The 27232-nt window shown below is 35.2% G+C and overlaps 3 protein-coding genes across 9 annotated transcripts; all 3 read right to left on the bottom strand.

Annotated features, from left to right (window-relative positions):
- Positions 1-889: 889 nt before the first annotated feature.
- Positions 890-6163, bottom strand: LOC104784074 (putative aquaporin PIP2-5). The gene is made up of 4 exons (XM_087511462.1): positions 2660-6163; positions 2021-2316; positions 1311-1451; positions 890-1215 (listed from the first exon to the last, which is right to left on the bottom strand). Exons 1-4 carry the CDS (start codon positions 2961-2963, stop codon positions 1096-1098), a joined length of 861 nt encoding a protein of 286 aa, XP_087367588.1. The 5' UTR covers positions 2964-6163; the 3' UTR covers positions 890-1095.
- Positions 6164-7296: 1133 nt separating this feature from the next.
- LOC104781349 (GATA transcription factor 8) lies at positions 7297-9853 on the bottom strand. Of its 2 annotated transcripts, none has more exons than XM_010506005.3 (3): positions 9513-9853; positions 8629-8893; positions 7297-8489 (listed from the first exon to the last, which is right to left on the bottom strand). In XM_010506005.3, the coding sequence occupies exons 2-3, from the start codon at positions 8860-8862 to the stop codon at positions 7743-7745; spliced, it is 981 nt and encodes a 326-aa protein (XP_010504307.2). In that variant the 5' UTR covers positions 8863-8893; positions 9513-9853; the 3' UTR covers positions 7297-7742. The 2 variants fall into 2 exon arrangements, with proteins under 2 accessions (XP_010504307.2, XP_010504308.2); XM_010506006.3 differs by having other exon boundaries at positions 8629-8913; positions 9513-9771.
- Positions 9854-21706: 11853 nt separating this feature from the next.
- LOC104781348 (protein ENHANCED DISEASE RESISTANCE 2-like) lies at positions 21707-26369 on the bottom strand. 6 transcript variants are annotated; one of them, XR_015597490.1, is made up of 16 exons: positions 26112-26366; positions 25860-26016; positions 25594-25668; positions 25453-25506; positions 25297-25362; positions 24985-25207; positions 24869-24915; positions 24691-24791; positions 24338-24498; positions 24180-24251; positions 23643-24088; positions 23339-23484; positions 23083-23235; positions 22760-22999; positions 22575-22676; positions 21707-21992 (listed from the first exon to the last, which is right to left on the bottom strand). XR_015597490.1 is itself a non-coding variant. In XM_010506004.2 (16 exons), exons 2-16 carry the CDS (start codon positions 26010-26012, stop codon positions 21903-21905), a joined length of 2205 nt encoding a protein of 734 aa, XP_010504306.2. In that variant the 5' UTR covers positions 26013-26016; positions 26112-26369; the 3' UTR covers positions 21707-21902. The 6 variants fall into 6 exon arrangements, 4 of the variants coding, with proteins under 4 accessions (XP_010504306.2, XP_010504305.2, XP_019099857.2 ...); XR_015597489.1 differs by having other exon boundaries at positions 25860-26029; positions 26112-26347; XM_010506004.2 differs by having other exon boundaries at positions 23339-23560; positions 26112-26369.
- Positions 26370-27232: the final 863 nt, after the last annotated feature.

Below are 27232 nucleotides of genomic sequence, written 5' to 3'. Positions count from 1 at the left end.
AATTAATAAGCAGGAGAATAATAGCTAAATTAATATTTTAAAAATGTAAATAAATTGTAATTTTAATATAGCTATAGCACTGGAAATTAATTATCTTAAAGCAATTTTTTTCTTCTAAACTATTTGCTTGATGAAGAATATGGAAATTTACGATATTCATTTTGTTTTTAGGATATTGACAATTTCACTCTACTTTATACTTATCCCGCAAGGTAAACAATTTAGTTCCTAAACTATTTATTTAGCTCTACCATTTGCGATTTAAATTCTAGTAATGTAAGTGCGAGGGTTTTATAGATAATTGAAAAAATATATGTAGAAAAGATTTGAAATGTGTTCCATGATGCTCCCTTGTATTTAGGATGATGAAATTAAGAACTTTACTTTTGAACGTGAAGTTGGTTGAGATAGAGAGAGAGATTAGCCTGTCCACTGATTTCTGCGAAACCTGCTGCCTATTTTCATCATGTGATTTCACTTTTTTCAAATATGCGCATGAAACATAAAGTTGCATGTTGTTTAAGCTCCTCCTTTACGATGAGGTTGATGGCCACTTTTTTTGACCTCTCGATACGTCTTGTCCAGCACCGTCCAGTCCACTACCCTATTGCCAACAGCGTCTATCAGATTACCTTCCAAACTAAAGGGAACCACAACGTAGTTTGATAGAAACCAAAAATAGTAGTAGTTTCTTTTTTACTTTACTTGTTGAGACTTAACTACTCCACTTTTCTTCTTATCAAAACATTTTGTTTTTTCCCAATATACATATATCTTTCTCGTATTGCATTTATGCTGACTTATATTTTTTTGGAATAACAGATCTGAATTCACTTTCACGTGAGTTGGTTCATAAGCAATTTAGCAAAGTAATAAACAGAGCCAGATATTACGTCAAGGAGTAGACATAATTCAACTATAGAAGTAGCAATTTAAAGTTGACCCACAAGTGAGTACACTTCAAAATCTCTCCCTCACCAAAGCTAGAAATTAGATTACTACACGTCAAGAAGTGACTCCAACCATCAACATATATAGATAAAAAGGTCTCTCTTATTGTCGTCTCTTTGATACTTGGGGAAGAGAATATCAAAGTTAGACGTGAGGTTGGCTCCTGAAGGATCCGAGCGCCTTAATCGCACCAGCCCTCAACACAAACTGATGGTAGAAAGCCGCAATAGCTGCACCCGCAAACGGACCCACCCAGAATATCCACTGTGGTAATAATAGTAAAACATTAATAAATTGTAACCTTGTCTAATAGTAATATCGAAGACAAAGAAGTAAAAATATATGATATAGTAACGTACATGATGATCCCAAGCTTTGTCCTTGTTGTAGATAATTGCAGCTCCGATACTTCTTGCAGGGTTAATGCCAGTGCCCGTGATTGGGATTGTAGCTAAGTGAACAATGAACACTGCAAATCCAATTGGTAATGGAGCCAATACCTTCAATATCACCACACCAATAAAACTGAAATGTTACTAATGACGAGACAAATAGTATAGAGTACTCATCCAAAAATACTATTCATATTCATATATAGTTATGTCTGGGAGAAGTATACGTGGTTACAAATGGAGTTGGGACCATGTACAAACAAAGGACATACAGAGTATACGATGGAGAGATAGGCGTGAAAGACAAAAAGTTTAAATGACTCGATGTCCTTTATGTGTTTTATAATATGAAGATCTAGAAGTCACACTCGCAAATTATATCCGTGATATCTCGTACGTTCTATTATTCTTTCGTAACTCGATTCGAAATATGAATATTAATTATTTAATTCTCTCGTCTAGGCTGATGATACTTTCTACTTCTAGTTTATACGTGCCAAATCTTTATGCTAAGAAAGAGTGCGCCGTATAAGACACGGGTATTCTACTGTTACCATTAATGCGGTGAATAATTAAATTTATCTAACCATTACTGAGTTTCTCTGTTGTGACATAATCAATCATATCAAATTCTCTAAAATAAATGAATAATCATAACGGCAAAATAATGGACTTACAGGGACGTGAGAGTCACGCGCACTCCTCTTGGGGTCAGTGGCTGAGAATACTGTGTAGACTAGGACGAATGTACCAATGATCTCGGCGGCAACACCTGTGCCGATACTGTAACCATCGGAGAGACCGTTTGCACCGCCACCGTAGCGGTTGTAGTAACCAGACTGGAAGGACTTAACCAAAGCCACACCGCAAATGGCCCCGAGGCACTGAGCCACCATGTACATCACTGCTCTCACCAATGACACTTTCCGAGCCAACAACAGCCCAAAAGTCACTGCCGGATTAATATGGCCACCTAGATCATTAAACCGAACATTTATGTGAGCATTAAAACCAAACCAAACTAAATTTGAACTTAACTAGTAATTTTTTTAGTATAATCCGTAACCGAACTGATCTTTATAGTTTCTCAATTCATATAGAGATCAAACCAAGCCAAACTTATGTTTTGTCAGTCACCCTTGATCACATTTTTTCTAATCAAGAATAGCAAAAAAAATCAGATATAAAATTCCCGTTAATGTGTATCATGTTGAAACAAAACATGTTATGCTCTTAGCTAACAAGAGTGTGCTACTTTAGAAGTAACTTGACAAAACAAGAAAAAATTATTATAGGGGATAAAGAGAGAGACGAACCAGAGATGCCGGCAGTGCAGTAAACGAGGATGAAGATCATGCCACCAAAGGCCCAGGCGATACCGAGGAGGCCAACGCCTGCACACTGGTCAGGATGGAGGGCTGGGTCAGTCTGGCTCTTGTAACCGATGACAGTCATAACGGTGACATAGAGGAATAGGAGGGTTGCTACGAACTCAGCGATGAGAGCTCTGTAGAAAGACCACTTTCCAAGCTCAGTAGCGTCGAACAGAGGCTCAGGAGGTGGGTCTTGATAGTCTTTACCGGAGAAAGATCTCTTATCCCCAACCACTTCTTTCGTCATTGTCTTCTTCTCCTCGCTTCGTCACCAAACTCAAGAGTATGTCTCTGTTATACTATTATGATCTAGTCAAAGAGAGAGAGAGAGAGATGAGAGAATTGATGTGGTAAGATGGTGAGTCGGTGAAGGGGTATTTATGGGCAGAGATATGACGAGGCTTTGGGCTCTGTTTTACTTTATTTTTATCTTTTGGTTGTTGTTGTTGTTGTTAATGATCATTTTACATAGTTTTTTTAAGGTTGTGGAATGATAGCAACCGACGGAGGTGATTAATTTCACATGTAAGATAAGACTGTTTTTATTCATTATTGATAAATTTTGGTTTCTAGTGGAGAGAGAATGTTTTGGCTAATGCTTAAATTTTATAGTATGAATATATTGTTTAGGAAAAAAATCAAAATTATTTGGTACAAAATAGCGAAATGAAATCTTTAAAAGACCGTTAGTATAAAGTACATTTGTAATACCATTAAGTTAACAAATGTTTGACGGGAATGCTCAGTGTGGTGGTTGCAGTATTCAAGCTATCCATTCATTACAATCATGGGTTCATAGCCGACTCTTTGACAATGGGCTTTTAAATAATGTTGTAAAGAAGAAAATAAGGTAGCAAAGGCAAGCTTGAGAATCCAAATTAATAATTCGACGAATAACATTGATAATATATCCATCATTGCTGATTTTGAAAATCGAGTAAGGTTTAGAGTTCTTGGAAATTTAGAATGTTTTTTTTTTAAACTGAAATATTAAAAATAATATACTATGTCTATGATGTTTTCACTTGAAATTATGGTTGATGTATTTAATCCAAAATAATAATCGGACGAATAACCTACAAGAAAATGTTTATTATTAGTCCATCATCTTCGGCGCCCTTGATGATATACTACAAGACCTTCCAAAAGAGCATCCTAGGCATAGAGGATTATGTAAAACATTTGGTACAGAGACAAAAATCTAGGTAAAACATATGAATTGATTTGAAAGTTTAACAATAAAATCGCCTAATAGATAGATTTGTAGCTAGAGTCGACACTCATCAGCAAACTAAAGATTATGAACCAAGAGATATGAGAGGCCACAAATCACTTCAGAGTTTAGAGTTATCAAAATAAAGCTATGTGCCTATGTATATAAGGTTATTTATTGATAGTTGCACAACAAAAGGAACTAGTACCAAACCCTAAATAATACAGAGTTTTCCATTCAGCTGTTTCCAAAAAAAAGTTGTGTACTCTATAAATAGGTGGACCAAGTATTTGAGAGAGCTTCATGCCGAATATTTAGTTGATATATATAGAAAATCTTTTAGAATCTTTACAAGTTGGGTATTCATTCATTCAAATTAGCATGCCCTCTTCCACTTTAGTTGATGATTTATAGAAAAGCTTCTAGATCAGAAGATGTATACATAGGAAAATAGTGTATCTTTCTAAAAACAAACTCAAGATGGAGCTTGCCTCTTACTGATTGTGGTATAAGTATTAAATTCATATACTGTATATTGTGTTGATCACTGTACATATTTGAAGTGGTAACCAAAAGAAAAAGAAAAAGCCAGATTTTGATCTCAGAAATAACATAGCTTTTCGCTAAAGATTTTATCTGATTATTGAAAAATGTATATATGACAAAAGTGATGGTTAGTAACGAAGAGAGTGCACATGTTCAAACTAGGGAGGACGGCAAGGAGTAAGGTGGGTTTCACCGACCCAACTTGACTTTGCAGCTTTGCCTTTGTGTTTTTTTTTGTTTCTACTGTTTTGATGTTTTTTACTTCTTGCCATTTTTAAGCTCTCCTTTATTAATTTTCTAACATTTTAGCCATTGCCTCGCCTATATTAGACTTTTTAACTATTAACTTTAACTTTCTTAATAGTGAACTTCTGTTTTTTTGCCGTCCACTTGCGACTAGGCTCGTGAGCACCACAACTAAGTTTAGTTCTTTGTTTATTTCTTTTGGGTTTGTTAACACCAATTTGCTACTAATTTATCAGTGTGGTATTCTGAATTATTCCTCTTTTACTAAGAAAAAAGGTTTTTGATCTGTTCCCGTGAATGCCCACCATACGTTTAAAATTTCTCCTTTTACAAAAACGTAAACTTTCTCTTTCTCTTTTTTGCTTGGATTATTCAAATGATTCTTTAGTTTGTCACTTGTAGCAGTAACCAAATATGTTGAATCGAATATAATAGTACACTTGAAAGCTAAAAGTTCAACTACATAAAACAAAACTTGAATGCAAAATATATTTAAAATCTTGACGAAAAAATATAAATAAAAATCTCCATTTTAACTTACAACATTTTTTTTACAAGTAAATTAGAAACTTGAATGCTAAAAATACATAATGATGAGAAAAAGTTAAATTTGTGAAACCTCTAAAGATCAAATGACTAAATCAAATGATTGGATCTAAAGTTTGATGAGTTTTCATATTGTTTTGAAAATTTAGTATCAAAATTAAAATAAAATAACAATTGAATCTTGGAGCAAAAAAAAATTAAACAAAAATTTGAATGCTAAAAGTACAAAACTATGAGAAAAACAATTTGAATTTGTGAAATCTCTAATTATTTTCAGTAAATTTCTCATCCGGAATTAGAAAAAACTAAACAAAATATTTTAGAAAAAAAAGTTTTGAAAATTTATTTAAAAACCATGGAAAAAATTTTTGTTGTAAAAAAAAAACCATAGAATTTTTTTTTAATTTAGGAAAAATCGTTTTTGATTTAAAGATGAGAAATCTAACCTGGCCAATTATAGGGTGCGATAGATGATTGATTACCAAAGGCATCAATATTGGACAGATTCTTGATGGGCTTTATATGATTGGGTAAGTGGAACTCCGTTTTTGTATTGGGCTGCTTAATCTCCTTCACTGTCGCTTCTCTGTAACAGAGCCTCTTCGTCGTCTCCATCGCCTTCTTAACAAAGAGTAGAGAAGCGTTTCAAAATTTGTTATTTTTTTACTTGCAAGATACGGTATTTTTAACTTTTGATCATCACAAAGTTAAAACACTCAATAAGCAACTTTCCATTTTTAGTGTTTTCCTTTTTTCGAAGTGAGAGGTGTAATGTGCTCTTTTTAGGTGTTTAAGGGAACAAATTGGGGATATTTTATGATTTCAAATATCAGTTTATTGTCTAAGGCAACAGGGCCTAAGATCTCGCGTAGTCGCGTGTGTGCTTCAATCGCTATAGAAAAGAAAGAAAAAAAAACAGTAAAGAAACACTACGTGGGCTTATATAATGGAGGCCTAACCTAATAGACTATCTAACCTAGCAGGGCAGCTAACAACCAAGTCAAAAGTTTTGTGTCTTGATGATTCCCTTAGTTGAAGACTTGTTGAAGATGGTGTTTATCGAATTGGGTGAAAGTGATGAGGAGAAAGAAGAGTGGGCAGGGATGGAATGATCGGGTTTTTATAGGCTTCTATTTATAGGGAAGTCTCGAGTTAGGCTTCTCCTAAATTATGCAAACATGTAAGTCTACTACTTTGAACAATTGAAAAAGATATATCTATATGTATACGTCTACTATAAATATATGTAATGTGTTAGGCGAAGACCCAACTAGCTATAGATCATTGAACTCACCCATAAAAGACCCTAACAGAAAGAAGAAAAGGACATAATTAAAAGACAAAAGAGAAGAAGAAAAAAAAAAGTTTGGCGAAATCATCAAATTCGTGAATGAAGGAAGATATGTTATCCCAATCGAGTTGGTTATTTGTGCATTGGCGAATACAAAAGTATCCTTCTTTTGTCCAGTAACTTATCAGACAACTCTTTTAAGTCTTTTTATGTTTTGAAAATAACAATATGAGGACAAAAGTTTAATCATTCCTTCAACGTGTTTCTTAAATAGTAATGTTCAGCAAATTGAAAATGTTGAAAAAATGTTCTCATAGTAATTATGAAAGGAAAAAAAGATGAAGAAACCCATGGAAAAAAAAGAGAGTGAAAAAACTGAAATGAGTGGGTTTTGAATGAAGGTAGGTAGCTTAAGAAACACTCTAAACTTGAATTGGCATAATAGATGGGTGGATTTCACATAAAAGCTAGTATGAAGTATTTTTTTTTGTTAGCAAAAGAGAGTGGTTGTTGTTACTCAATGTCTCATCTCCCATTTTTGTTTTTTTTTCTTCATTATTGCATATATCATTCAATACCACTAACTTAGCCATTATAAAACTTGTAAGAAACTATAAACCGTTTCAATCTATTTTAAACTTCAATCAGCGAGTACCCTAATTAAATATATTTTAGCTTGTCGGCAAAAAAAAAAGTATGTATTTAGCATTGTATAGTTCCAAAGGTAGGGAAACCATCTAAATAATTAACAATTTATAACATTGGATTTTAATTAACAGAAACAAAAAAAAAAAAAATCTTTTAACTAAACATATCAACTACAAAAAAAAAAAAAAACAAAAAAAGAATCCTCACAATAAAAATACAAAGAATTGAAAGAGAAAAAAAAGAAGAAGAGGAAGATATAATGTAATACTCAAACACCTAATTTTTTTTCTTCTAATGTCTTCAAAATCTTCTGATCTTCCTCAAACTTACTTTTCCTCTGTTTCAAGAGTTTTTTTTGCCCATTCACACTACAAATACAAAATACAAAAACACAATCAATTCTCATCTAACTTTTTTAATCCCTCCCAAATTGATTGCTCTCTTCATTCCATCTCTTCTAATGCTAAAACTTTTTTTCTGCTCAACTGACTCTTTCCTACTCCTGGCAAATCGAAATCATCTTTTTTCTCGTGGTTTTAGTCAACACCAATGTAGGCATTGTTCGGAATCAGTTCTTGCAGATCATTCTCTTCGGTTATGTAGCTACCATCACTGCATCTCTTGCTTCTCATCTCAGCCACTTTCTTGTGTGAGTTTGAGTGAAGAGCTGGAGTGAATGTTGGGCTAGCAGCTGGACGGTACTCAGGGAAAAGCCTCCCTGACTTGTAACGCACGCCGCAAGCGTTGCAAAGCGTCTTTGGGCCCATAGGTCCAAGCCTCCACTGCGGAGTCTTGGTAACCTCACAGTGCATACATTTCCTAACGGGATGTAGCTCTGAAGAATACGAATCGACATTGTTTCCATTGACTTCAAGATCGATCCCGGAGGAAGAAGAGGAAGAAGTAACCTTGGCCTTCTTCTTCTTCTTCTTGTTGATCATCTTGTTGTGGTCAGAGAGAAACTGCTTCGGTATCCTAATGATGAGACGCGAGTCTGCCCCGCACACATTGTTGTTGTCTTTGACTCTGTCCTTATCCTGGACCGGTGGACGAGGACGTTTTGTGCGTGGACGACCGTGCTTGCCAGGGAGGACAAGGGAGGTTGTGTTGGTGGTTTGGGACGAGGATGAGCTGCTTTCGAGAACCGACACTGGACTTGAGCTCCTGAATTGGCTATGAGATGATGATGAATCCGTGTTTGTCGAAAACGAATCTTCCTTCTTCTCAACCAAGGACTCCTCAACGAAGCTTGGTGGTCTATCCACCTTAACAATATCTTCAAACTGCAAATTTCACCACAGTAAAAGAAACAACGTTAGCCAAATTATATATAGAAACAATTAAGCGCCAAAAAATACAAAAACAGAACAACAAAGAGCGTATGTTAGCATAAAACTAAACAAATATAAATAAAGGACTAACCGGAACATAGAGCTCAGGGGATGAATCGGAGTTGGTGGTGGTGTTGGAAGAGAAGAGAGGGTCGGAAGCGGCGGGCCAGGTGTCCTGATGAGAGGTCCAGATGGTAGGGAAAGAGTCGGAGTCACCTATGCCGAAACCGACATCAATATCTCCACCGGGGAAATCCATGAGGTCATCCATGTTGTCAAAGAAGTTGCCACAATCAAGATCCTCAGGGAAGCTTTGTCCAATCATCTTCTTCTTACAATTATTGCTGCAACCTTAGCTGGAGGGAGAAGAAAGAAACTGATATATAAAAATAATGAGGAGATGGGCTAATATGTGAATGAACTGAGATATATAGAGAGAGACAGAGGAAAATGACAAGAGTTTGAACAGGAGAAGTTTCTAATGAGTTATGTTATGTCTGAAAAGTTTTGAAAATTTGAACCAAATTTTGGAACCACCTTAAAAATCAAAAATTTTGAAAAATCAAAACATGCTTTGGCCCACCTTTTCTGATTTTTTTTTTTTGGGGGGGGGGGGGGGTTAAGGCTTAATAGTAATAATGAGGACCATTCTAAATACAAATTCAATCAAAAATAGACTTAAAGGGTCCTAAAAAGTCAAAAGAGCACCGTTAATTAAGCATTCTTGGGTTATCTTTTCTTCTAGAATTTGTTGTGTGAAATTTAAAAAAAAAAAAGAAACAATTCAAAAAATTTCAGTTACAAAAACAGAGTGTTAAATTCAAGATTGGTTAGAAAGAAATGGCTCCACCGACACTTCTTGAATTATGCAAAAAAACATCAAGATTCCTAAAAAATCCATTACAATTCCGAGAATTCTACAAAACAAAAGCAAAAGCCAAAATGAACAATGAGAGAAAGAGGAGGAAATCAAACCTCTGTTCTTAGTGCTGTGCAGATCGTATGAGAAGAGAAAGAGAGAAAAGGTATCAAATTTGAGAATATAAGAAGAGAGAGAGAGAGATTGCTTAGAAAGGAAAAAAAAAAGGAGTAGGAGTGGGGAGAAGTGAAGAGTGATTGATTGGGAAAAAAAATGGGGGAGTTTGAGTAATGGAGAGAGCAATGGCTTCTCTCTTATTATTATAAAGAGTTAGGTGTGAGAAACACTTCTTCTCTCTCTCTCTTCTTCTTCTTCTTTTGCTAGCTGTATTTTACCATTCCTTACCCTGTCTTCATGTGGAAGTCTCTTTCCTCATCTCTCTCTCTCTCTCCAAAATAAACATTTCATAATTTTATTTTATTTTATAAAAAATAAAAAATATCATAATCTCACCTCTCCCCTCATGTGGGTTCCATTTCTCATTGAGACTTTACCAAAGATGATTTATTCACAAACCTTGCTTAGCTGTACCAAAAGTTGTTTTTGTTTTAAGAAAAGCAATGGTTTAAGTAAAAACTCGTTAAAGGAAAAAAAAAAAAAAAAGATCGTTTAAATTAAAGTTTTACATACATCACCTTCACCCTTTCTCATCTATTATATCAACAAAGCTCATTTATCCTAAACTTCTAGGTTCAATTTCTTGACCCAAAAAAAGAAAATTTGTTATTTAAGTAAAGAGTTGACGTAATTACAAGTGAATACGGATTCTTATTTCTTAAGATAAAAGTTAATAAGATTTTTAACGCGTATAATTCTTGTAGAGTTCTAGTCATGGTTTTGCTCCTACCGTATATGAATAAGAAAAGTCAATGAGATAATGGGAAGGTGAAATGGCACGAAGGAAAATATATATATATACGACGTTTACGCGTACATGTAATTCCAATTTTATTATTATTGTTTTGTTTATCTGTTTTTTTAATTATTTTATAAATCTTTTTTCTTTTTGTTAATTTTCTTCCCATTGTTTTAGCCTTAGGCCTTGCCTAAGAATTAGACTACGTGTTGCAAAGTAAAAGTATAGACTTTTTCTCAAATACATGTTAGTATGTTACCATTTTTTTTCTTCTTATCAAATTACATAAAAGTCTATTTATTACTCATAGGCTTAAGGAAACATGATTCCACTCTGTATCTTTTTTCTTTGTTTTAATACAATAAATAAAAGTAAAGCTTCTTCGTTTTATATTATTTATTAGTATACTAGATTGCGCGAATAGAATATTTTATTTTCTTATAGTCATAAAATGTAGTGCTCCTCCCATTAGCATCTACCATTACTTCATTTTGTTCGAATAATTACAACCCATCAAGCACAAAAAAAAAAACTTCACTGTGAGTTTTGAACCATATAAAATAGTTTACTCATGTATATTTGCCCTCGGACGATTTTTGTTTGCTCAAGTGGCAAAGAAAAATATTTCTTTTATATATGACCATGGCCTCAACATTTCCTAATTATATTGAACTTAATAACTAATTAAGCATATCAGTGAAGCTTTAACAAATTAAAATTAGTTGTTTAATTTATTACTTTGTTTTCATCAGTTAGCTAAAAAGTCAGGCATAGTACTAGATGAACCTAAATTAAACCCTATAATGAAAGGATTGATCATTTTCTTGTTAAGCTATCTTGAAAATTAATAAAGTGATTATAAATTGATCTAATCATATTTGTCTGGTAGATATCATCATAAGAATTTATTTCTAAGTCTCTTAGTCTTACTGAACAATGACGATACAACAAATTATGAAAATAAGTGGATAAACTAAATAGGTTAACAATTTAAAACAAAAATTAATATAGTATAGTTTGTGGAGAACAACACTGTATGCAGTCACCAAAAATCGAAGACACAGTGAATTAAAATCCAAAGAACTCCACATTCTTAGACATATCCAATGAGTTTTTCTTTGAGATTATCTTCTCTATCACCATTTTTTTAGACTAACTTCAACCATACTCTTAGCTTCCTTGCTTCAAGCACACTCTTTCCTAAAGAAATACAAAATTTTAAATAAAACACATGATCTACCTATTTAATTTAATGCTGATTTTCTAAGGCTCTACTTTTTCACTTTCTTTTCTTTTATTTATTTTCTTCCCTTTTTAGTGTAGATTTGCAGTAACTAACTTGGACATCACTCCATACACGATCACTTTCTTCTGAAAGACTTCTCTCCCCATTACTCTCCAAATGACAAAAAGCTATACGAAGGTGTTACTTTTTATAAGAATATGTTATGTATAATATCGTATGTCGTCAATGGTTGTATGTTGAGATCACTTCATGCATTATAGCAAAATAATGTATTAAGCTTTTTTTTTTCAGTGTCATGCTTATTATGCTATCAAAAAAAATTGAACCTCGCCTATGGTTGGGGCCAAAAAAGTTCGTATAACTTCCGGCATAAAAAGAAAAGGTACTCCCTTATGTGTGTCTTCGATCATTAAACTTAAATTGATTAAGACATCTCAACAAATATTGATTAAAACGAGTAGATTTGTACAGGAAACCTTAGTTTCATTAACCAAATAAGCTTTAGTTCCAATATAAAATTAAATAACTCAAACGCATATGTACGTATGACGGTGAGCTAATTTTTTTTTTAATACGAAAACGCCATATATGAGTTTGGTAAGACTTCTGCTTTAAACCGGAATATATTCATCATATAAAAAAATAGAAAAATAGTAAATCCAAATTTATTGAAAGAACTATAAACCCTAAACTATTATATTAGCATAATTTTACGCTTTGTATTAGAAAAAAAGCTAAACACCTCAAAAAAAAAAAGTATTAGAAAAAAAGCTAAACACCTCAAAAGATTACTTTCTAATGATCTCAAAACAAGTAGACATGACTAAATAAAAGTTACAACTTAAATGTGTCCATATCACACACTTAAATTTGCCACCTCTATGGATCTATATCACAAGAGTACTACAAATCCGTGACACATAATTTATTTATAGTTTAGCTATAGTAATAATGAATGATGAGGATACAGAAATGTTGGCGGAGTAGGAGGTAGTAAATTAATCATTATTACGTACGGTTGACCGTATAATTATTTTGATAACGTATAATATACGATTTATGCGGACCGTATGCGTATCTAGTCGGTGGAGGGATTAAGCATGTGCACACAGAGAGAACAGGTGAGAAGAAGAAGAGGGCGCGGGTGGTGACTTGCGAGCAAGTAAGTGCCCATGTTTTCTTTAGGACCCACTCTTTGTCTAAAATACGTGAGAAGATACGATTGGGATTGTCTCCACGCTCATTTAAAAAAAAACAAAACTGGTTTAGGTCCGTCGTAATATTAAACTAAACAAAAGTAGGAGATTAATAGAGAATGCGAGCAATTTGAAAAATCATTCAAGCAATCACGTGGTTTTGCCTCGGGATCGGTTCTCTTACTTCTGACAAATGAATATTTCTAAGTGGAAACGAATTAGCATCTAACACGTGTCCAACAATCTCCACGTTAGATCATGTGACGGTGTGGGTCCTAGTAGTGTGCGAGCTCTCTACTAGCTCCTCCTTTGGAGAAGGAAGAGGAAGGGACTCACTCACTCACTCGATCGGGGGTACGAATGAATATTGAATACGACGACATGTCTCTCTTCTACTCCAAAACAAAGTCCTAGGATCAACGGATCGATTCAGTTATGAATTATTACTCTAATACTCTATCATCATATCCACATGCACTGCTTTTTTTTGTTTTGGAATACACAACTTTTTTTTTATTATCCGATTTGTATATATTCATTTATTTTGATGTGATTTGGACTATTCATGAACCTCTCTGATTTTTTTTTTGTATAAAGCAGTTTGTCAGCAATTCTTCACATGGTATTTGAACTAAAGACACCAAAATACATACATTTGTTTTTTTTTTTGGTCTAGACCAAAATCAATTTTTCTATAGAAAAGTTGTTTAGTTATATAGTCCCTTCAACTTGGGTTTATTAACTTAAGAAGATAAGACTCTGCCAATCACTTTTACTCGAAAGTTTAGTTTCAGAAAATCAAACTCGATAAAAGGTAAAATTATTAGACTCAGCCGGGATCACCGTTATGTCATTTCTTTGTTAATTTTTATTATTTTTTATATAATATCGGGATCTAAATGTTGATAGTTACACAATAAAGACACTAGTATAAACGATTTAGTTTAGTTTCGACATATACAGTATAGTATAAAAAAGTTCAGATGTAAAGATCTTTAGACATCACCACAATACTTTTCAAAAACACTTCAAGATCTCAAATGCTTCGATATTTTTGAGACTACATCGTACAACCTGTAAGTCAAAGTCTGTACTAAGTGAACAAACTTAGAAAATTTGGGAAAAGCTTTATTTTAGAAAAGTATCCTCTGTATTGATTGATTAGTCTCTTTACATCTTTCTCATATATACAAACATAAGGAACAATCTAGAATTCTAAAGCAATCTTATCTTTAGGAGACAGTTGTGCTTGGTGAGTCATACAATGAAGATTCCAGACGGGCAGGGTTGTTGTCGTAGAGGAGGAGTGTCGTCTTCTCCGTACACGCACTCCTCTGTTTTGACCGTTGCTCAGTTGTCGTCTTGTGTTGTTGTTGATGGGCTTGGGCTGCTTCGGCTTTGTCATTGACTGTCATGGACTTGGGCTTTGGTTGATTGTCTTCTACACTCTCTCTCAAGCTTGGCGTGGGTGTGACAGGTGAAGCAGACACACCAAGCTTGCGTCGAAGATCGAAAAAAGAAGGTCGAGGCAGCGGTTTGGTGAAGATATCGGCTAGCTGGAGTGTAGCTGGGATGTGATGAGTTTCGATTAATCCCAGAGCCACTCGTTCTCTAATGTAGTGCCAATCTTTGTCGAAGTCTATTGTGTAGTGCCGGATTAGCTGACAGATAGACAGCAGACAAGTTGTCACAGAACACTCTCGTCGGTTGGTGTTGAGAGATGCCAATATCACGAAGAAGCGAGGATATCCATGTCAGTTCTTTAGCCACAATAGACAGAGCCTTGTATTCTGATTCTGTTGATGAGTTTGACACAGTGGATTGTCTTTTTGCAGACCAAGAGACGACGGTTGATCCAAGTAAGATACAGAAGCCAGTGGTGGAACATCTTGTATCCTTGCAACCCGCATAATCACTATCATAGAAAGCTGATACAGCTAGATTCTTGTGTTGCTGTATTGGTAAGCCGTAGTTGAGAGTTCCTTTGATATACCTGAGAATTCGCTTCAGTAGGGTGAAATCAGAGTTCGTTGGCTTGTGCATTCTCTGGCAAATAAAGTTTACCGCATATTGAAGATCTGGTCTTGTGATAGTCAGGTACTGTAGTTTACCAGCAAGACTTTGAAAGTAAGTTGGCTCAACAAATGGTGTGTTGTCCATTTTGTCAAGATGTTGTGGCAGAGGAGTTGGCATAGGATTGCATTCTAACATTCCTGCTTGGAAGAGAATGTCTGATGCATAAGCTGTTTGATGTAAGAACAGCCCATTCTTGTAGGATTCAAACTCTATTCCAAGGAAGTAGCTTGGAGGACCCAGATCCTTCATAGAGAAGCGGCTGTTTAAGGCTTCAAGAGATTGACTCATTAAATGACTGTCACTGCCGGTGAGGAGTATGTCGTCAACATAGAGGAGCAGAACAAGAGTTTCATGATTGTGATGACAAACGAACAGAGAGGGATCCGATGTGCTACACTCAAAACCAAAGTCGATCAGGAAGTTGCTGAAAGTATCAAACCATGCTCTCGGTGCTTGTTTTAAGCCGTAGAGGGCCTTGGTGAGACGACATACATGATCTGGCCTTTCTGGATCAACAAAGCCTGATGGTTGGTACATATACACGGGTTCTTGAAGCTCACCATGGAGGAAAGCATTGGAAACATCAAGTTGTTTGTTAGGCCAGCCACAATTAACAGCCGTATCAAGAGCCAGACGTATTGTTGCCGTTCAAACCACTGGACTAAAAGTTTCCAAGTAGTCAACACCCTCTTCTTGATCAAATCCTTTAGCCACAAGACGTGCTTTCAGCTTGTCCACTGTTCCATCTGGTTTGTGCTTAGTCTTGAAAACCCATTTGGAATCCAGGATATTCATATCGTTAGTAGGTTCGACTAGAGACCATGTATTCAACATATGAATTCTTCCCATCTCATCCATGACAGCTCCATTCCACCTTGGATGCTTCATAGCAGCGATTATGCTTTTTGGTTCATCAGTTGTCGTCTTTGTGGTCAGAAGGACATACCTTGGGTTTGGTTTGTGAATTTCAGCCTTTGCTCAAGTTGTCATCGGGTGGAGATTGTCTGTAACAGCCGGAGTTGCTTCTAAAGCAGGTACTAAGGTGGTATCTTGGACTTGATTTTCCTCCTCATCAGAATCTGTATCTGAGTCGATGTGATTATTTGATACATGCTCCTCTATATCAGACACTATTACATCTTCTTGCTGTACAGGTATATGGGCTTCAGACGGTTTCTCCAACAACTGTACTGGTGAAGGCTCCTTTGGTGAGGAAGCATTGTCTGTAGCTTGCCAGGCTCGAAGAAGTGGTGTTTGATACTGAGGTACGAGATGTCTGAACTTATCTTGGAAGGGAAACTGACACTCATCAAAGATTACATGTCTGGATATATAAACTTTGCCTGTGGGAGGATGTAAGCAACGGTACCCCTTGTACTGACTATGATAGCCAAGGAACACACATTGCAACGAACGAAGGTCAAACTTGTTTTATGCCAGTGGTCTTAAACACTAATAAACATGATGATCCAAAGACACGAAGATATGAGTAATCCACCGGCTGTTTGAGAAGAGTTGCATGAGGACTGGCATTATTTAGAGCCGAAGAGGGGAGAAGATTTGTAAGATAGTTGGCTGTAAAGAAGGCTTCAACCCAATACTTCAGTGGGGTGTGGCTGTGGAAAAGCATTGACAGACCAAGCTCCACTAAGTGTCTATGTTTCCTCTCTGCAACCCCATTTTGTTGTGGGGTGTAGGGACAATATATCTTATGGTGAATGCCATGCTCTTGATGGTTGTGTGTCCAATGCGACCACAAATCTGACATATTGGCCTTTCTCCATTCGAGTGAGAGGAGGATTGGTGTTGTGGGAAACCTCTTCCCCTTGTTAAATAACCTCCTCTTCCTCTGTTTTGACCAGAGCAACCACGACCTCGTTGATGTGGAGAGAACTGGGGAGCACACGGGTTGGTCTTCTCTGTCATAAAGGCCAGATGAGGAGTGACAGAGGTGTCATCATACGACTGTAGCTTATAGTCAAAGCCTTGAACTTCTGTGATGACATCATTGAAGGTCGGACCTGGCAACTTGCTCAAGGAACTCTGTATGACGGTTGTAATGGGGTCATACTCTCTACCTAATCCATTCAGAAAACCGAAGATCTTCATAGACTCATCAACCGGTTTCCCAATAGAACTTAGAGAGTCACAGATCGACTTGAACTCACGACAATAGGTGGAAAGTGGCTTGTCCTTCTTTGACAGAAGCTGGAGACTTCGACGAAGAGAGAACTCTTTGGCAACGCTACTCTTGTTGAAGTTTTCTGCCAGAGCAAGCCAGACATCACGAGACGTTGTGATGCTGTGAACATGACCCAACTCCTCTTCAGAGAGGGTTCCGAACAGCTAAGACCTGACAAGCTGATCGGTACAAAACCAAGCCTCATACTGAGGATTGGCCACTTCACTGGAGACTTCACCATTAACGACGAGGCGAGTCTTTGCTGGAGCAGGGACGACTCCATTGATAAAACCCATGAGTTTTTGACTCGAGAGCAACGATTTGAACTGAGTCTTCCACATCAGGTAGTTGCTGTCGCTCAGCTTCAGGGTGACGGAGCTGGAGACATGGACACTGTCTGGAAAGGGATACGTTTTCGCCATCGATTTCACCTGTTAGGGCTTAGAATGGCTCTGATACCATGAACGAACTTAGAAAACTTGGGAAAAGCTTTATTTTAGAAAAGTATCCTCTGTATTGATTGATTAGTCTCTTTACATCTTTCTCATATATACAAACATAAGGAACAATCTAGAATTCTAAAGCAACCTTATCCTTAGGAGACAGATGTGCTTGGTGAGTCATACAATGAGGATTCCAGACGCGCAGGGTTGTTGTCGTAGAGGAGGAGTGTCGTCTTCTCCGTACACGCATTCCTCTGTTTTGACCGTTGCTCAGTTGTCGTCTTGTGTTGTTGTTGATGGGCTTGGGCTGCTTGGGCTTTGTCATTGACTGTTATGGATTTGGGCTTTGGTTGATTGTCTTCTACACTAAGAATATTTGAACTACAAGCCAAACAAAAAGAAAAAATCGATACGAAAGAAGAAAAAACAAACACTGAGAATCGAACCCTCAACATGATCTTTCCCATATGGATTGACATCAAACCAATTGAGCTCAATAATTTTGTTAGTGAATTAGCAGTTCGTTGCTCGCTATATATTGTCAGCGGAGGACAACTGGTCACTCGATTATATATTTTTACTCATGAAACAGAAGACTCGCTGTTGATATTCATATGCAACATTCGGGACGGACGGTGATGGAACTTTCCTTATACCATTTTCTGATACACCTAGCTATTTGACTTGATGTTAGATTGTTAGTTTAGTTACAACCTTTCGCCACATAATCACAAATATAGATGACCTGTCAACAAATTTTCATACATGTATTATTTATTTATTTATTTTGCTTTCTATATTCTCATAATTTGAAAGGTTGAGAGCACGTTTGAAAATGACACCAAAAATTCGAGAAACAAAAAAAAAATTCAACCAATTGATAAAAAAAGAGCCTAGGAGCGAACCTCGACGTGAAAAGAAAATATAAATCGTTGACAACGCTTAAATAGTGTTGAGTCGATCGAGTACGTATCGAACTTCTTAAATCGGTACTTGTATGATATATCACGTGCAAAACAGAGAATCATGAAAACATGGGAATAAAACAAAAAACACAAACTCTTTTCAGCAATGTCGACTCTCTCTTGGTTACCAATTTGATGAATTTTGGTGACAGATAAGCGAGCAAAACAGCAAAGCAAAAGTAACACAAACAGGTTTTACTCACCAATTTAAAGCAGTTTGTCAGCAATTCAGTCTTGTGATTTTTTTTTTTTTTTTTTTTGGAATTGCATTGTTTTTGGACACTTGCATTGTAGTACAATTATAGATCCACTAGCTAGCGCTACTCTACGAGGTTTGTCTTGGTTTTTTTTCAACACGTAGTTAATATGTTCACATCTTATTTATACGCTTTCTTTGAGCCTTCGTTTGATTCATTTGGAATGTGAATGCTTTGTACTTGGGTTTACCGGTAATAACGGACGATTTTTTTTTCTTTTTTCTGCGCTACGTAAATCTGTGTCGGTGAGTGATTTCAACGTTATATGAGTTGTGGTTGACCAATGAATAAATTGATTTCATCATAGCACACTACAAAAAATTGTGTGTCTTGTATCACTTAGATTGTATCACAAATCTAAGTAATGTTATTTTAAACTATTTATTTATAAATGAAGTAAATATAATGACTTAGCATCATTTGTATTAACTAATGTTTTAATTAACCTGTTTGACATCAGTTAAATAAAATTGATACAATTTTTACTAGTTTGTATCACTTTTTAAAAAACGATATAAAGTAGAAAACTTACATCATTTAGATAACTAATGTATCTATTAATTTTTGATAAAATCATTTTGATAAATGATACAAAATTTCATCATTCAGAAAACTGATGTTAAAATAAATTATATTAACATAATATACACATTTAGTTTTTGGAACTAAAAGGTAACGTAAACAAAAAAAAAGTAATGAAGATTTTTCATTGGCTAGTCAACAGTTATAAGGATTAAACTGTAGTTTATTATCCACCGTTCATAAATTTAATCCAACAGATAAGATATTTTTTCTTTTCTATTTTTGTCAAAACTTCTCTTTTTTTTTTCTTGTTGTCATCCAAACTTCTACCCTTTGATATTCTCTTTTGTCGTTTTCCTTTCTCACAACTTCTTCTCCTTCCTCACATCATCTCATTCGTTCTTCATCATAGTAATTTTGTGGTGATTAGGTTTGGCATGTTTGATGACCAATATCCAACGGCAATAAATCATTATAGATCCAGTGGTTCGAGATAGAACGAGGGATGAAGAAACCGACGAGGATGTGGCCTGTAAATCTTCGACGATGACAACAGAGGAGTGCTGGTGGACGATTGTTATGTCTACATTCACGGTGGAAGCGGTCTGCGGGTTTTGCTTCTCGTTGAGGGAAGGTAGTTAACGGTGACGAGATGTGTGATTGACCAACTCTTTTCTTGCTCATAGTCTCGACCAGATCAAAAGAAATTGTAAATTACCCTAGCCGGATCTTGGCAGTAGGGGCGACACACAAAAAAAAAAACTACCTAGCTAAGGTTTTTAATTTATTTTGTTAACCAGTTATTATGTAAACCAATTTTAATTTTGTAAATTGTAACAAACTCGGTTTAGAAAGATTAATGAAAAAGTTGTATTGTTATTTAATTAATTAACTTAATTAAAAAATAATTTTAAATCAATTAATTAATTAATAGTAAATCATGTGCACAATGAATTTATCATTTTTAATTATTAATCAATATATTTTCGTATTTAATAAATTATTTTGTATAAATTTCTGAAAAAATAATTCATTTCTATTTGATAAATTTTTTTATATCAATTAATTATAAGTGATATAAACATATATATCAGTTATTATAACTGTTACAAATACTAAAATCAATTACATAAAATGATTTTTAAAAGAAACATCATTTTTTGTAAATGACACAAAATTAACATCATTACAATAACTGATGCAAATATTAAGTACAATTGCATCAGTTGTAAAAAAAAATGATGTGAATTATTTGCATCAATGAACTATAAATGATTTCTTTAAGTGATGTAAATGTTTTTTACATCAATTATAAGTAATACAAATAATCAAAATAAGTGTTATAAAATGATCATTTTTTTGTAGTGGCATGCTTAGAGTTTATAATGTCCGGAGACGAACTTCTTGCTACTTTCGGACGCAAAATTTATGATGCATGGAAGAGGATCCGTCACTGCTTGGAGTGAATGTATGCTACATTAAATCTGGCTGTGGGGGATAGATCATTCATCAGTAATATGTTAAAAATAAAATGATGATTGAACAACATGCTTAAAAAATATACATGTTGTAAATTGTAATATTTAACGTGAAAATAGTACGAACTTGTATATATATACGATAAGTAAAAAATGGTATAACTATAAAAGCTCAGAGAAAGTATGCAATTTTGTCAGAAATATTACAAGATGATATATAGTCAAAAGTTCTTGACTGAAAGGAAATAAATAAACCACATGGTGGTGGGTTAGTAGTTCCTATTTAGTTGGAAGAGTTGCCTTGTTGGTCCAGGTCAAGGATTAATTCTCTCCAGATGCGGAATTGCTATTCATTTACTATGTGGTCACATGGATATGAGTCCTTGTTTACGACCCATTTGAATACCCGGAGAAAGGGTCTATCTGTGGACTGCACCTCTCCGAGGGATTAGTCTCGGACCCTTCTATATGCCTGGAGATTTACCCTAAATTATTAAAAAAAAAAAAAAATAATAAATAGAAAAACAAATAGGTTTTTTTAACGTGAAAAAGAAAATAAAAAGCATGAGGAAAAAAAATATATTAAAAACTAGGAAAACAAAACAGAGGAATAGTTTAGAGATGTGTCGGTGCCGACAAATGAACCGGAGAAACCTGTATCCCATTGAAAGAGACCTCCTTTGCTTTCGGAGGCACGCAACGCTATTCAACCCCACAGTTTCTTATTCATTAATCACAGTCACTCACTCTATAATAATATGGGTATGTAGTCCCAGACTTCCAATATCGATTTAAACTTTATATATATTTTCTTATTACACTCTTGTCAAATTGAGAAAAGAAAAAAGAATCGTACACTTCGATCGGACCACTTACGTCTAAGCTACGTGATTGTATTTTGTATAAAAACCTATTACAATGTAGTAGGGTTTAAAGATCAATCAGAGGAAGAGCTGTTGCCTGTTGCGCAAGTAACTTCGTCCTCTGTTTTTTATTTCTGCAAAATACTGAAAACGAAGCGCTCTTGTGGAGTTTTCAATCTTATCAACAAGTTTATTTATTCAACGTTGGATCAGACACCGCAGGGAATCAAACTACTGATCCTTTCTATACGAATTGACATGAAAACAAAAGGTAAGAAACACAGTCAAACACATCTTTTTCAAAGGAACAAAAGTCGAAAACATCCTCTACTCCTGCAATATTGTTTGTTCTTAGGGATGTCTCATCTTTCTTTTACAGACTTTGAGACATCAAGATAGTTGAGTCGACATGTTCCTATTAACAGTTCTGGTAGTTCCTCTGCTGTATTTGCCTGCATGATTCGTGTTAAGATATTGAAAACGATCATTATACGGTTCATAAACAGAACAAAACATCTTATACAGCCGTGCCTATGAGTTTAAAAAAAGGCATTTGCTTTAGGTCCCCTAATATTAAGATTTTATTGGCCTTCTAATTGGTCCCCAAATTTAAATAATTATTTGATATATTAGTAAAATATATATTTTCAATGTTCTTTTTCTTAAGTTTCAAAAATTTGTTTAATATATTAAAAAGTATCTCATTTATCTCTAATATTTTACAATATATACTTTTAAAAATTATTGTATTTTCGTAGATATAAAGTGTTAATTAAGAAAATAGATTTAAAAATTGTATAATATTATATATTTATAGTATATAACATAAAGTTTTATTTTCATAGATTAAAAACAAAGTACTAATTATCTATAATTGATTATAAAAAATATATCTAATTTTAGTTATAAGTTATAACATTTTTGATCACGAAAATGTATAAATTTTTATTTTTTGCCTTAGGCCTCCGGGAGTCTAGGCACGACCCTACTTATACTTTCGAAAAACTTAAAACATATCCTTCTGTTTTGGTTACCTGTATCAAGAACGCCATTTCTATAACCAAGTTGTTGAGATATCCAAGAACAAGATTGGTTACACCTCTTGCAACAGTTGAAGACCCAACATCAACATCAAGCTGATCCGAAGAAACAAAAAGCTCAAAAACATTATGGTTTTTAATCGGATTACATATAATTTGATTTTGATTCATGTTTTTACCTCCAAGTAGTTCTTGCAGCGGGTGTAACGAACTTCAAGTGCCTGACCAACCAGGCAAGCCTTCTTGCCAACACTTTGTTTCACAATCCATGAACCTTTTGAGATATGAGGGATAAGTTTAAAGCGCGAGTTGCGATAAGCATCGTCACCATTCACAAAACTCTGTAACAAAGGATGCTCTTCCAATGGAGTTTTCAGCATATAGTACAATGCTAAACTGTACATTGCCGAACCAGGGACCTAATTTATACATTTGATATTAGTTAATGTCTCTTGACTTTTATAAAATCAATGATTCTTTAGCATAGAAGCTCTTTATTCACCTGTATGTTTACAACGAAGAAAAACTCTGGACTGCCTTTTGCTGCATATTCCTGAACTAGACCACCTAGTCGTCCACCAAGATCATCTTCCCGCTTATCCGAACTTATCCAGTCTGCTCCAATCATTTGCATCAATGTGCCATTGGCCTTAACCTATCGTTTGATAAGTACCAACATCATCATCATACATGTTGACTGAGCATTTAAGATTCAACAAGAAGCGCAACCACATTTATATAGCTAGAAAATGTATTACCTTTTGACGATCTTCTAGATAACTGTCTCCGCGAATCAAGAATGTGGATGCGTCCGCGGTAGACCAACTACAAGGCAGAGTGAGACTTGAGTCTTTGTGAAGTGTGGCTCCATAGAAGAATGTGTTATTTTCTTCCAAACCCACCTCTTGTAAGTCCATATAGCCTTTCTTATTAATGGCTAGATCTTGAAGTTTCTTGACAATACCAGATGGTGTTGGTATCTTGAGTTTTAACACACACACACAACTTTGAAATTAGTTTGATCTACAGACTACAAGCAAAAGGGGTTAAGCATAAAATTACCTGATGTCCTTGAGAGTAAGGAGAGGTATCAATAAAGCTATCAAACTCTGTGGACTCGTTGGGCTCAGGAACGTCGAAAAACTCATCAGAAGCATCATTTAAGTCCATCAAACTATTGCGTGCTGAAGAAGGTTTATCCATTTCATCAGCTTTCATTGTCTCTTGATAAACGTCTTTGGCCTCTGTTTTAAGGGGTTTAATGTTGATCTTGGACAAGGAGGGTTTGGTTACCATGAACTCCCCTGACACGAACTCAGAGAAGCTGTGTCCTTGTCTCGCTTTAAACATTTCGCGTAACGCTGCAACCCTCTCAACCACACGGATGGTTATGGATCTTGCAGAAGATGGCCTCATGTATAAGTTCCAGCTTCTCCAGTCAATGGCTACCATATGCTTCACTAGTGATTGTTTCCCTTTGTTCACTGGAGTCACCACGTAACCACCACCTACATTTTGATGTCATATTAGACCCCTTATAACTTTTGATAAGGCATTCTAATGAAAAACCAAATTAGGATTTGAAGTAAGAAACTTTACTTTTGACACAAGCACGAACGTATCCCCTCTTTGGTGGGCACTTCTTGTGATAGACAGAGTGGCAAAGTATCACTGTGATATTCAAAGTGAAGAAGGTTATAAACCCTAAAACTCAACGAATCAACAAAACTCAAGAACCTTATCAAGAACTATCATACCATATGTTCCATCTTCTTCTCTTCTCCAGTAGCGTCGCAGCAATAAGTCTCTTCGATTCATGCCCCATGGCAGCCAATCACTATATAACTGCATATTGATTATATCTGTGTGTCCATCAAGATGCTCCACCACACTGCCTTTGTAGAAACAGAAGTCCCATCTGCAAGAAATGCAGCAATTAAACTTTCAATCTTTAATATATTTATCATAATTAACAAATAACAATGTAAACCCTATGACGAAAACCATATGAATCTAGCGAGTTAAAGCGCCTGTAGTGGCCGACATGGAAACGCAGTAAGTGATCAGACTCTATATAATAGGACAAGTTCTCAAAAGTAATAGAGCTTACTCTGATCTTAAAGGACCGAGAGACATTAACGTATTGAAAATATCCTCTGAAGTACCTTCAATGACCCCAACCGCCATTATTGCGGCATGATCTTCCCAATGCTGCCAAAGGTTTTTCAGCTAAATTAAATAAGTCAAGAAACAAATTACGATTCACCTTATGAGAAAATAAACAATACCCGTCCGCGGGAATCCCAGTCTTTAGCTTCTTTGAAAAGGCGTAAACCTAAAATTTTAAAAAAGCTCGGTAAGGCCAGCGGTTTCGTGAGTCGCAAGAAAGATGGTATTTTCTTACCGTTTTGGCATCCGAAGATTTTCCATGGAGAAGGTGCAATGACATCAGATGCTACCGTTTCGACATTCAATGATGATGACGAGTAATTTGTCGATGAGTGATTCGTCGATGAGTAATTTGTCCAGTCCACAGAGTTTTTGCGGCGTGTCCTCTTTGATACATCAAGCTTCACAAGTCCCTTCTCAGCATGGGATACAAATTCGCAATCCGGAATCGGAAACCCCTAGAAACATAACATTCAATGTATATATATAAGAGTCGTCTCTCAAATCTAATATATTTATAGATCAATATGAAGGAGCTTTTTAAAACCTTTTGTGAAGCATCTTGTAATGATCGGATCCATTTGGCTGCTTCTTCAGGACTACTTGCTCCCAACTGTTCAAAGTCACAAGAAAACCTAACTGAATATTATTAAGAGAAACATAAGCTAAAAATGATGTAATAGACAAAACTTGTCAAAAGAACCTTCAGTTGATCCACATGGTTTGAAGTGTTGTAAAGCGTGAATATGAAAAGGATCTGAAACAAAACATTAAGAAAAATACTAATAAAACTTCTGCAAAATACAGAAATTGTAGACTCATATTAGTTTCTAATAATTAGTACCTTCCTATGGAAACTCTCTCTTCCATTGTCGGTGACGCGAATACAACAATCTAAAGATGCTCTTCTGTCAGGTTCCTACACAGAAACAAAACCATAAGAACGTACGTAAAGTTTTTCTGGTTTTCACTTTCATCGAATGGCTCCTTCGTTTACTAATTCATGTAGACGTTACATCTTTACGCAATCCATTAGACATGAACACAATGTATATCCCACGAAACCGAATGAAAATATTTAAAAATTTCAAAAAGAAAAAGGAAACAAACCTCATTGTGATCAGATGGAACAGATTTAAAGCTTGTAAGGGTGTTGTCGACAAGCAAGAAATAGCGTTTACGGGAAAATTGAAGGCCAAAACGGTTATGTCGGATGGTGTAAAGCCAACCTTCCATTCTCCCGTCGGTTTGAGACACTCCCATTTCTCTACAAATACCTTCTTTTTTTTTTACTTAGTTTTAAATGTTTATCAAATGATTGAAAATTATACTACGTACAAAGTTCATCAGAAAATACTTTACCAATTGCAATGCTTCTTCCCTGTAAACGAATATATATTCAAGATCAAAAAACGTAGGTGCTTCCAATACGTAACTTGAAACGATTCTCTGATTCCGCCGAAGCGAAACAGAGAATCAAAGGTTGGGAAGATCAGTTGCAAAGAAAAGTTTTTGTTTTCGTTACTATGTTTTGTTTTTCTCTCAATCAAGAGAGAAAAACAAACAATTTTTTGGTTCTCTCTTATTATTATTTTTATGGCCGTCACGTTTCGTTTTGGTTATTAAATTTAAACTTGGTTGGTTAAAAATTGCTTGCTATTTGTGAGAGGTTAAAATGGTTGGCGCTTCTGTGTTGGACTCTAAATTCTATAATTAGCTCCTTTTTTTTTTCTTGCTATTCGTTATGCCTTGTCTAAACTTTTTTTCTTGGACCAACTAGTCTAGTAGAATCATTACCGATTTAATCAGATTCTATATTGGAGCAACAAGCCAACAAGTAACCCAAGAACAATAATTACACTACTAACTAGTATATCGTTCGACCATTACAGATCTTCTTTCAAAACTGATTTCACTTCCACGATGTCCGGCCCATACCAATCAAAAAAAGCCCAAATAATTATCAGAGTGAAAGTAAGGGTATTTTGGTTTTTCTGGAACTGACACAATTACCTATAAATACGGGCATACGGCATCTGAAAAAAGGGATCAGAAAAAAGAGAAGAAAACGGTTAGAGAAACGACAAGCAATTGACGGATAGCTTAAGTTGGACGAGATAGTTAGCTCGTCTTTTCTCTTCGACTTATTTTCCTTTGTTGTCATAACTCGTCCAGTCCAGTTATGCAGTCTGACTTTTATATGCCGGCACCGAATTATAAAAAGAATTTCGATACATTTTCCGCCAAACTATGACCGGACAACTAAGAAGAATTCGTTGTTATGAAAGGACGCTAAACAGATTCAGATCGTTACAAAACAATAATGGGCCTAACCCATCAATTTGTTTCACACGGCCCAACATATCTTTTGACTATTTTTCTGTTTGGTGTAGAAAAAAAGTGAAAAGAAAAGAAAATCATAATAATCTAACAAAAAAAAAGAAAAAAGAAATCTGAAAAATATTGATCATGTATACAGGAAG

This window comes from Camelina sativa, chromosome 4 (assembly GCF_030686135.1).
Source record: "Camelina sativa cultivar CO46 ecotype springtype chromosome 4, ASM3068613v1".
NCBI classification, from domain to species: Eukaryota; Viridiplantae; Streptophyta; class Magnoliopsida; order Brassicales; family Brassicaceae; genus Camelina; species Camelina sativa.
Note: the sequence above shows the minus strand (reverse complement) of the source record. Positions and strands in the feature narration are given on the sequence as shown.

What these genes read in the sequence shown, in the direction of transcription:
- LOC104784074 (XM_087511462.1), bottom strand. Translation starts at nt 2,963, where the DNA reads ATGACGAAAGAAGTGGTTGGGGATAAGAGATCTTTCTCCGGTAAAGAC. An exon ending in CTGCACTGCCGGCATCTCTG is followed by an intron (nt 2,317 to 2,659) that starts GTTCGTCTCTCT and finishes TTAATGATCTAG; the next exon opens with GTGGCCATATTAATCCGGCA. An exon ending in CGCGTGACTCTCACGTCCCT is followed by an intron (nt 1,452 to 2,020) that starts GTAAGTCCATTA and finishes GTGATATTGAAG; the next exon opens with GTATTGGCTCCATTACCAAT.
- LOC104781349 (XM_010506005.3), bottom strand. Translation starts at nt 8,862, where the DNA reads ATGATTGGACAAAGCTTCCCTGAGGATCTTGATTGTGGCAACTTCTTT. An exon ending in CCCCTGAGCTCTATGTTCCG is followed by an intron (nt 8,490 to 8,628) that starts GTTAGTCCTTTA and finishes TGAAATTTGCAG; the next exon opens with TTTGAAGATATTGTTAAGGT.
- LOC104781348 (XM_010506004.2), bottom strand. Translation starts at nt 26,012, where the DNA reads ATGGGAGTGTCTCAAACCGACGGGAGAATGGAAGGTTGGCTTTACACC. An exon ending in AATCTTCGGATGCCAAAACG is followed by an intron (nt 24,916 to 24,984) that starts GTAAGAAAATAC and finishes TTAAAATTTTAG; the next exon opens with GTTTACGCCTTTTCAAAGAA. An exon ending in TCTTCGTTGTAAACATACAG is followed by an intron (nt 23,000 to 23,082) that starts GTGAATAAAGAG and finishes TGTATAAATTAG; the next exon opens with GTCCCTGGTTCGGCAATGTA.